The sequence below is a fragment of the Notolepis coatsorum genome (genome assembly GCF_963971535.1).
Source record: "Notolepis coatsorum genome assembly, chromosome: 12".
Lineage (NCBI taxonomy): Eukaryota > Metazoa > Chordata > Actinopteri > Aulopiformes > Paralepididae > Notolepis > Notolepis coatsorum.
In genome coordinates this window covers 17,146,435-17,156,763 of record NC_140176.1, presented here as the reverse complement: position 1 = coordinate 17,156,763, position 10,329 = coordinate 17,146,435, and the positions used below count along the sequence as shown (strand labels likewise).

General features: G+C 47.3%; 1 protein-coding gene across 1 annotated transcript in view; it reads left to right on the top strand.

Annotated features, from left to right (window-relative positions):
- Nucleotides 1-10,329, top strand: part of tnikb (TRAF2 and NCK interacting kinase b) — an 80,518-nt gene that overhangs the window by 20,838 nt on the left and 49,351 nt on the right. The window contains 5 exon segments of the mRNA XM_084325756.1: nucleotides 685-731; nucleotides 4,241-6,052; nucleotides 6,128-6,303; nucleotides 8,480-8,546; nucleotides 9,335-9,533. Coding sequence (XP_084181882.1) covers nucleotides 685-731; nucleotides 4,241-6,052; nucleotides 6,128-6,303; nucleotides 8,480-8,546; nucleotides 9,335-9,533 — 2,301 coding nt within the window.

Sequence of the window (10,329 nt, the reverse complement as noted above, 5' to 3'; positions counted from 1 at the left end):
TGTAAAGCCAGAAATTACAAGTTAATTTCCCCATGGGCCGGACAAGTCTTCTTTAAAGGCCAACTTGCATGTTGTATTTTTGTTCAATAAACAATGTGGACTAGGCCAACGGTGACTTTCATGAAGAATGAAAAAAAAGTATTGAAATTGACCCAGTTTTAGCGTTTTTATCAAACATTTTGTCTGCCCAACACAATCACCACGCACGTGGATATTTTAATCAATGGTTCATAACGTGCGCGCACTGCGCGTGTAATCGAAATGATGTCGTCACAACAGGTGCAGGGCACCAGGGGGCTCTGAGCTCTGGGAGTCACAGGCAGTAGTGGCAGGAACTGGAAGCAAGGAGCCTTCTTGTTACTTGTTACAGCAGGCAGAGAGCCTTGCTACTACTAGCCGAATGAAAATGTATCTGTTTCACCTAACAACACTATTGCTCCGTGATCATAGCCATCCATCTCTAAAGCTAACCACTATTTGTAAAAGCCACAACCACGTTACCATATTTGTAATAATGTAAATCATTGTGTCGTTGTACATATTGTGTATACACCGTTAGAAGCTAACATAGCTTAGCTTGGTAGCTATTGTGCTAACAACATATCCCGACGTCCAGCTCGCAGCCGGCATGAACGCCCGACCCAAAATGGTTCTCTCCTCTCTGTACACCCCCGTCCCCACAAGTACCCTGCCAGGGAGCCCATGGACATGACAACAGCAGCAGCCATAAGGTGCTCGAGCCCGTAACGCTAGTGGTACACGATAGCTATGAGCTAACTAACGCTACAAGCTCAAACACCCTACAACCACCACTATTGTCGCGTCCACAAGCTCCCCGGCAGAACACCCGCGAGGACAAAGGCACACAAAGAGGAGAGAACCACCCCAAATCGGGGACTCATGCCGGCCAACAAGCCAGACGCCGCAGCCCGTTGTTAGCACAATAGTAGCCCACTCGGTGCATCACAGTCACTGACTGTGATGCACCGAGTGGGCCACCATTGATCAACATGCAGCGACGTGTAGCTTGCATCATGCGTGTGCAGTGCTTTGCCACACAGGTCTGAGAAGAGGACCTGCACATGATTTTACTCGTTCCCCAAACTCCTCTACATGCCCCGATCTAAAATGGTTCATGACAGTAGACATAATGCTAACGTTAGCCAGCGCCATATATCCAGTAGTACTATGACCCGGACGGGCATAAGGCATAAGTTTCCTGAAGTGACGTCACAGCCGTGTTAGCGTCTGATAAGCTTTTAGATTTGCTCGTGCATGTTATTCGTGCATGGACCTTTTTAACCATTTCTGAGTGAAATTTCCGGCGTCAAATGGGAAAAAAATTATTAAATTAGATACCAATGATGTAAACTACCCATAATTGCAGAGTAGGGTTTAACCTGCAAGTTGGCCTTTAAACAAGTCAAGAAGAAACATCACAATAAATCAAGAACAGAAAACCCTATAAAAACTGAAAATTAAATATATTAACCAAGAACAAAAAACCCACCATGAAATCTCTCTCTCTCTCTCTCTCTCTCTCTCTCTCTCTCTCTCTCTCTCTCTCTCTCTCTCTCTCTCTAGGGTCTTACCCATCTGCATCAGCACAAGGTCATTCACAGAGACATCAAGGGTCAGAACGTGCTGTTGACAGAGAATGCAGAGGTTAAACTGGGTGAGAGCATGCAAGCAAACACACACACACACACACACACACACACACACACCCAGGTGTACAGGTTGGTTCTTAGGGTTCCTTGAGTTTGAAGATGTGACAGGCTGCCTCCTCGTGTACCGCAGGGGACACGTGATGCAAGGCTTCTATCCTCACTACAGCCGACCAGTGGGAGGCATAGTCTAGCAACGTTCAAGACAGGGGAGGGGAGAATTGGCAAATACGAAATTGGGATGGGAGAAAAAATAGAAAAATAAGGAGAAAAAGTGGATAAAAAAAAAAAAGTTCCTTAATATTGAAATACTCAAGATTACGTACTTTAAATAGTTACTTTCCTCCACTGCACATGTGCATACACACATACACACATACTGTACACACATACACACATACTGTACACACATACTGTACACACATACACTTTTACTTGTAAAGGTCCAGTCCACTGAAACTGACAACGTACCTTGAAGAAGATGTGACTGGACACTTGTGAGGTTTTGGTTTGGGGGATGGAAGGGAAAAAGCCTGAAAAAGCCTAACGCTTTAGAATAATCTACCTCTTCGCCAAAAATAGCCCGGACCCGTTACCGTTGCAGATCAGGTCAATGACATCCGGTCGCTAACAAAACATATAACCCTCCTGTAAAACATAACGTTACCTCTTACGACGTAAAAATGAGGGTGCAATGATTCATCTGCTAGGAATTAACTTACTGTAAGGAGTGGTTTGGTTGTAGTTTATGTAGGTCTACAATGATTTCACTTCAATTTGGCTATATGTTGTTTTGTTTGTTTTTCAGAGGATATAGTCTTTTCATTTTAGTTACGTTTTAGTGTTATCGTGTTATGAGTATGTGTAGCAAGTGGCATGTAGGCCCCCCAGGCAACATATTAATGTTAAATGCACAAAAATAACCAAATGTAGAGAAAGAAGCGCAAAACCGCCCAGACCCACGGCACAACTATTATAAGACAGCTCATGAATCAAATCAAATCAAATTTATTTGTAAGGCCCGACAACACACGTTAATGTCCCCATGGGCCAGACACGTCTTCTTTAAACAAGTCGAGAAGAGACATCACAATGAATCAAGAACAAAACAAAAACACCATGAAGTTTAAAATAAAATGTAAAATAAAAAAATTAGTAAATGAATGCAACACTCCCAGACATACCCCGCGTGAAGGTAAGGAAAAACTCACTAAAGACCTAGCAATAGGAAAAAAGCACCACAGGCAATGTGGACGGGAGAAACCTTAGAAGGGCCCTCAAATGTATATACTTTTTTTTCTGGAGTCTTTTTGTATCACAAACAGTACTGCATTTGCAAATCTGGTATGTCATAAATGTATAGATGTAGCAGTACTGTCTATCTGTATGTATGTCATATATGTTACGATGAATTGAAAATGGGGGACCCTGATGTAAACAAGACGAAAGTCTTTCTCTGGTCTGCATCCCCTTAACAATTGTATGTATTGAGCTGTACTGTACTGTTCAAGGGGGGATCTCCCTTCTTAGATGTCGGTGATAGTAGTGTTGCTATAAAACAGGCGAAACAGTTGGTAAGCATGTACATATACGTGTAATGAAAGACAAATAAGTACTGTACATGCAATAGCAACTGGGGTACATAAGAACATTTTGAAAGATTGAAAATAGAGCTGATGACGGATCCATTTGAGGTATGGGGGCGACGTAGAGAGGATCACAGGACGTCCACCATTCCGGTCATCACCGCGAGACATCCACTCACAAGGAGACAGGGAGACGGGGACAGGCGTTAGACAGTTTGCATGTTTGTGATGGGTGGACATAGCAATAGATAGATGCATGTAGTAAGCATATATGTGAATAGAATACACACATGAAAACGCATCAATTCGGTTTTATAAATACAGACTGGGAAATACACAAAGGTTTGCATGTTAACAGGAAATAAACTTGCTCTACAGTTGAAGAAACATGGGTAGATTATCACCTTAATCACTGAGGCACAGTTTCTAAATAGAAGAAATGGATGACTTATGATACAGTGGGAAGTGCTTATGGACTAATTGATATGTACATATCAAGATACTGGGTTTGTATACACCTTTCTTGGAAAATGGACAATTAATTTCTCTATATATATACAGTAGGTAAAAAAAATGTGCATATGTTTCAAACAAATTCCAATAAAATGTATTGGAATATTTATTTGGTTAAATACTCATTCCGAGACAAGACACAATGGGTGCCGTTGTACTTTAAACAATATTCAATTAAAACCATGCTTGCACGAGCACTTAATTCCAGTTGAAATCAGTGAGATGAAGCAATTCTCTGAAGAAATTTGCAAATGCTTCTCAGGTTCATTCCTACTGGTTACTGTACACGCTGCATCAATGTTATGTTTGATGCTTAGCCTGACCTGACCTTCTCTCTCAATCAATCCCCTGTAACCCCCCCCCCCCCGGCTGCTGCTTGCTCTTTTTATCTTTATCTTTTTGTCCTTTGTCTATGTTCATTTACTGTCCTGTATGGTTGTTCTTGACTTTGAATTTGTTGTTGTTTTATGTCAGGTGTTGCTCGAAAAAGAGCTCTTTGAGCTCAAGCTTCTCACCTGGTGAAATAGAGGTTAAAAAAAGATCATCTACACACAAACCTGGGGCTCTCCGGGTCTTCGATGGTCCGGTGCTCCTGGTGGTGCGGGCCCCTGGTGGTGCGGGGCTCCTGGTGGTCCGGGGCTCCTGGTGGTGCGGGGCTCCTGGTGGTCCGGGGCTCCTGGTGGTCCGGGGCTCCTGGTGGTCCGGGGCTCCTGGTGGTGCAGGGCTCCTGGTGGTGCAGGGCTCCTGGTGGTCCGGGGCTCCTGGTGGTGCAGGGCTCCTGGTGGTGTGGGGCTCCTGGTGGTCTGGGGCTCCTGGTGGTCCGGGGCTCCTGGTGGTCCGGGGCTCCTGGTGGTCCGGGGCTCCTGGTGGTCTGGGGCTCCTGGTGGTGCAGGGCTCCTGGTGGTCCGGGGCTCCTGGTGGTCCAGTGCTCCTGGTGGTGCAGGGCTCCTGGTGGTGCGGGGCTCCTGGTGGTCTGGGGCTCCTGGTGGTGCAGGGCTCCTGGTGGTCCGGGGCTCCTGGTGGTCCAGTGCTCCTGGTGGTGCAGGGCTCCTGGTGGTCTGGGGCTCCTGGTGGTGCGGGGCTCCTGGTGGTCCGGGGCTCCTGGTGGTCCGGGGCTCCTGGTGGTCTGGGGCTCCTGGTGGTGCGGGGCTCCTGGTGGTCCGGGGCTCCTGGTGGTGCGGGGCTCCTGGTGGTCCGGGGCTCCTGGTGGTCCGGGGCTCCTGGTGGTGCGGGGCTCCTGGTGGTCCGGGGCTCCTGGTGGTCCAGTGCTCCTGGTGGTCCGGGGCTCCTGGTGGTGCGGGGCTCCTGGTGGTGCAGGGCTCCTGGTGGTCCGGGGCTCCTGGTGGTCCGGGGCTCCTGGTGGTCCGGGGCTCCTGGTGGTGCGGGGCTCCTGGTGGTGCAGGGCTCCTGGTGGTCCGGGGCTCCTGGTGGTCCGGGGCTCCTGGTGGTCCGGGGCTCCTGGTGGTGCGGGGCCCCTGGTGGTGCGGGGCTCCTGGTGGTCCGGGGCTCCTGGTGGTGCGGGGCTCCTGATGGTGCGGGGCTCCTGGTGGTCCGGGGCTCCTGGTGGTCAGGGGCCCTGGTGGTCCGGGGCTCCTGGTGGTGCAGGGCTCCTGGTGGTGCGGGGCTCCTGGTGGGTGGTCCGGGGCTCCTGGTGGTCCGGGGCTCCTGGTGGTGCGGGGCTCCTGGTGGTGCGGGGCTCCTGGTGGTCCGGGGCTCCTGGTGGTCCGGGGCTCCTGGTGGTCCGGGGCTCCTGGTGGTCCGGGGCTCCTGGTGGTGCGGGGCTCCTGGTGGTCCGGGGCTCCTGGTGGTCCGGGGCTCCTGGTGGTCCGGGGCTCCTGGTGGTCCGGGGCTCCTGGTGGTCCGGGGCTCCTGGTGGTCCGGGGCTCCTGGTGGTCTGGGGCTCCTGGTGGTCTGGGGCTCCTGGTGGTGCAGGGCTCCTGGTGGTGCGGGGCTCCTGGTGGTGCGGGGCCCCTGGTGGTCCGGTGCTCCTGGTGGTGCAGGGCTCCTGGTGGTCCGGTGCTCCTGGTGGTGCAGGGCTCCTGGTGGTGCGGGGCTCCTGGTGGTGCGGGGCTCCTGGTGGTGCAGGGCTCCTGGTGGTCCGGTGCTCCTGGTGGTGCAGGGCTCCTGGTGGTGCGGGGCTCCTGGTGGTCCGGGGCTCCTGGTGGTCCGGGGCTCCTGGTGGTGCGGGGCTCCTGGTGGTCCGGGGCTCCTGGTGGTGCGGGGCTCCTGGTGGTCCGGGGCTCCTGGTGGTCCGGGGCTCCTGGGGACATTTGCCCAGTGTACCTGGTTGGTGATCCAGGCGAGGCCTCTCCTCTCCCCTCAGACATGATGAACACCCTGCTGTCTTCCTCTCTTGTGCAGGTCTAAGAAATTCCAGTCGTTCATCGAGAGCTGTCTGATGAAGAGCCACAGCCAGAGGCCCAGCACGGAGCAGCTCCTCAAACACCCGTTCATCAGGGACCTGCCCAACGAGAGGCAGGTCCGCATCCAGCTCAAAGACCACATCGACCGCACCAAGAAGAAACGTGGCGAGAGGGGTGAGCCTGATTATATATATATAATAAACTGTATTTGTATAGCACCTTTCATACAGAAACTGCAGCTCAAAGGGTGTAACCGCATCTCTTGCAATGATGAAGCAACTCGTCTTTGATGTTTACTGATTGGCTTTATTTCCGTTCGAAGAGAACATCTTTATTCCGAACCGTAAAACTGTGAAAACATACATGAAATACAATCAATCACGGATCAAACCATAACAACATACATACAATTTATCGGTCGTTGCAAGGGTGGTTGTTAACCCAATGAACTTAACTACAAGCGCATTACGGCCCCAAACGTACCTTGTTGACTGCATGCAATATGAGAGGACAGTTAAGCTCTGGTGTCGATGTGGCTTGTCTGAAGATGGTGGAGAAGTGAAGGAACGAACCTTATAGGGTCTCCCTATTTATACACTATGGCCGGTCTATTATGACATCACAATGTTCCAGAGCATTCTAGCCTGTTCTAACCGGTTCTATTATGACATCACCGCTGCAGTTACACTCCCACCAAGAGTTTTTTTTCACAACAGAAAAAAAAGACAGGCATAAAATGAGCACATAAAGTGCAGACATATAAAATCACAGTTTTTCACATTAGGATCTAACATCCCAACAGGCCACCTTGTTTATGCTTTGATTCAGTTTTAAATAGACAATAATAAAAAGAGTAAGATCAAATAAAATAGTGCAATAGTGCAGTGCAATAAAATAGTAGAATAGAATAGATCAAATAATTATTTTTACGGTGCAATAAAATAGTTCTGACTTACTGTTCAACAGTTCAAAGTCGTCTTTACCTTCTCTGTTTGGTTTAAAACTTGACATTCTTCCCTCCTGTTTATGATGATTTACTGGCACACAAACCGAGAGGACTAAACCATGCCCAAGAATTAGTAGTGTATCTTCTACTGTATATTCATTCACTGCAACGAGATAACTTTATTTATTTTATTTATTTATTTTTACACCACATCATGGTCGTTTGATGGCATTTTAAATGTTACCATGGCAGCAGCATCATTGACCATGGTGGTACAAGGTCATGGTAAAAGTCATGTATTGCCATGGTACCACTTTTGTGCTTAAATAATGCCATGGTATAATCCAATTTAAACCATGGTGGTACAGATGGTAATATCATGGTATCTCCATCATACTTTGGGTCACTACCATCATCGTGCTGGCGAAAAAAATATAGAAATACAATGATGCTTTTTAAAATAAATAGTATGATACATTTGTATAAATAATACCATGATAAACTTTTTGAAATACCATGATATATTTTTTTTAAATCCCATGAGACTTTTTTCTGTAAGAGAATGCTTAAAAAAATGTGAAATTAATTCTCTAATTTAGAATTATATATTATAATGAATATATTATAATACCCCCCCGCCCCCAAAAGAAGATCAAGAATGCATAGTATTTTCATGACATGTTTTGTCGCAGTAATATTAGCTCATTGGCCCCGGTTGTCATTTAATGATAAAGACCTCTTATTTAATTACAATGGCCTGTTGTTTGCCAACCTAAAGGCCCAATGTTTAGAATTACATTTTTTTTATCACAATACAGTATCCATTTAAGTGCAGGTTCAATGCTACACCCTGCAGAATAATCAAAAGTGGGCCCACAATAGAGAGACACAGCCAGTATTAGCGCCAACCACCTCTGCTACCGACTATTGTGGAAACACCGAAGCGTGGTAATGATCGACTCAGTGTCAGAGTGCTAACATGGTGTCTGTGTGTCTGTGTGTCTGTGTGTCTGTGTCTCTGTGTGTCTGTGTGTCTGTGTGTCTGTGTCTCTGTGTGTCTGTGTCTCTGTGTGTCTGTGTGTCTGTGTGTCTGTGTGTCTGTGTCTTTGTGTCTGTGTGTCTGTGTGTCTGCGTCTCTGTGTGTCTGTGTCTCTGTGTGTCTGTGTCTCTGTGTGTCTGTGTCTCTGTGTCTCTGTGTGTCTGTGTGTCTGCATCTCTGTGTGTCTGTGTGTCTGTGTGTCTGTGTGTCTGTGTGTCTGCATCTCTGTGTGTCTGTGTGTCTGCGTCTCTGTGTGTCTGTGTGTCTGTGTCTCTGTGTGTCTGTGTCTCTGTGTGTCTGTGTGTCTGTGTGTCTGTGTGTCTGTGTCTCTGTGTGTCTGTGTGTCTGCGTCTCTGTGTCCCCAGAGGAGACGGAGTATGAATACAGTGGGAGCGAGGAAGAGGACGAGGAGAGGGACATTGGGGAGCCAAGGTAGAATCCCACACAGCTGGATGTCCATTTCACATAGTGTTTACATTGTATATGTGTGTGTGTGTTTTATGATGAGTATAGTTTAAAATATTGTTTGAATATAAAAAATTATATGGTTTAAAATTGGGATGTCCCGATCGGATTGGACAGATCAGAATCGGAGCTGATCATTTAAATGTATTGGTATCGATTGGTATTATTAGGTAAATATCGGATTGGACTTGGTGTCGGCAGATACTCAATATTAAATAACTCGGGTCAGGATCGTGGGCAGAAAAACTTGATCGGGACATCCCTAGTTTAAAATGTTCTCTCCACAAAGGAAGCCTGTTGCTCTCAGCGTACAGTAGCTCTCTGAAAACAAAAAGAAGGCACTAGAGCACTCGGGTCATATCATATAATTGCGTCTATTTACTATGAGGTGCGAGGATTAATATTTCAACGCAGCAACTTCTTCATTAAGAGTTTTTTCTCACTCTGATGAAAAGGTTGCCATATTGAAACGTTAGTCCTTGCATGGTAATTAAGAAACAATATTACTTGTATACTCCAGTACTTTCTTTTTGGGGTTCAGTGTTTCTGAAGTTACCCAGAGATTCCTTGAAGAGGAAGAGTTTATCCATGCATAATTAACCATTCACACTTTCAATGACCAGAGACCCTTGTTATATCATCATTAGAATGTCTCAAAGTTCTATCTCACAGTTGAGATTGTACAACTGAAAGAGTTAACTAATGTCCCTTTATTCCCCCAACCCCCCCCCTTCTCCTTCTTCTTCTGCCTCCAGCTCCATCATCAACATCCCTGGGGAGTCTACTTTGAGGCGGGACTTCCTGCGCTTGCAGCTGGCCAATAAAGAGCGGTCGGAGGCTCTAAGGCGGCAGCAGCTGGAACAGCAGCAGAACGAGGAGCACAAGCGCCAACTACTGGCCGAGAGGCAGAAACGCATCGAAGAGCAGAAGGAGCAGAGGAGACGGTTGGAGGAGGTAGCTAGCTAGCTAGCTAGTTGACTAGGACATGGGAGAGTCGCAAGCGACATTCCGGGTGACATTTTCATCTCCAGTTGAGGTTGTGGTAGGTTAGTAAGATTAAAGCGACTACAAGGAGAATTTTCAACAATAATATATCATAGCATAATGTCATTAGTTATGATGCCTTGGTATAATTACAAGTTGTTAATTAAACAAATGAGACCAAAACTATTTAGCCTAATTCTCATGATAAGACCAGGTTTCGCATAAACCCTGTTGCTTGCTGTTGTTAAAGGAACACGCCAACATTTTGGGAAATTACCTTACCGTCTTCTCCAGAGAGAGACAAGAAAATAGATACCAGTTTCCTCTCTGTGCGTTCAGTAGAAAGCTATCTGGCTGCTATCTGGCTGCACGTTAGCCTAGCTTAGCACAATGAATGGAAGCGGACAGTGCCGGTTAGCCTTCGGGAGAGGTGTTAGTTGGACAATGCCTAGGCTAACTGGCAGTGTCCGCTTCCATTCATTGTGCTAAGCTACAGTAGGCTAACGTGCAGCCAGATAGCTTTCTACAGAACGCACAGAGAGGAAACTGGTATCTATCTTCTTGTCTCTCTCTGGAGAAGACGGTAAGCTAATGTAAAATTTCCCAAAATGTTGGTGTGTTCCTTTAAGGAGATGTTGCTGTTTGATGTTGATGTTGCCAGCAGTATCAATATCAACGCAACACAGACACTAAGAACAGACGTGTCGCGCGGTCTCACTTATCTCTTGTTCTCATCTGCCTCGCCGTGTTTCTGCGCTAACCCTGC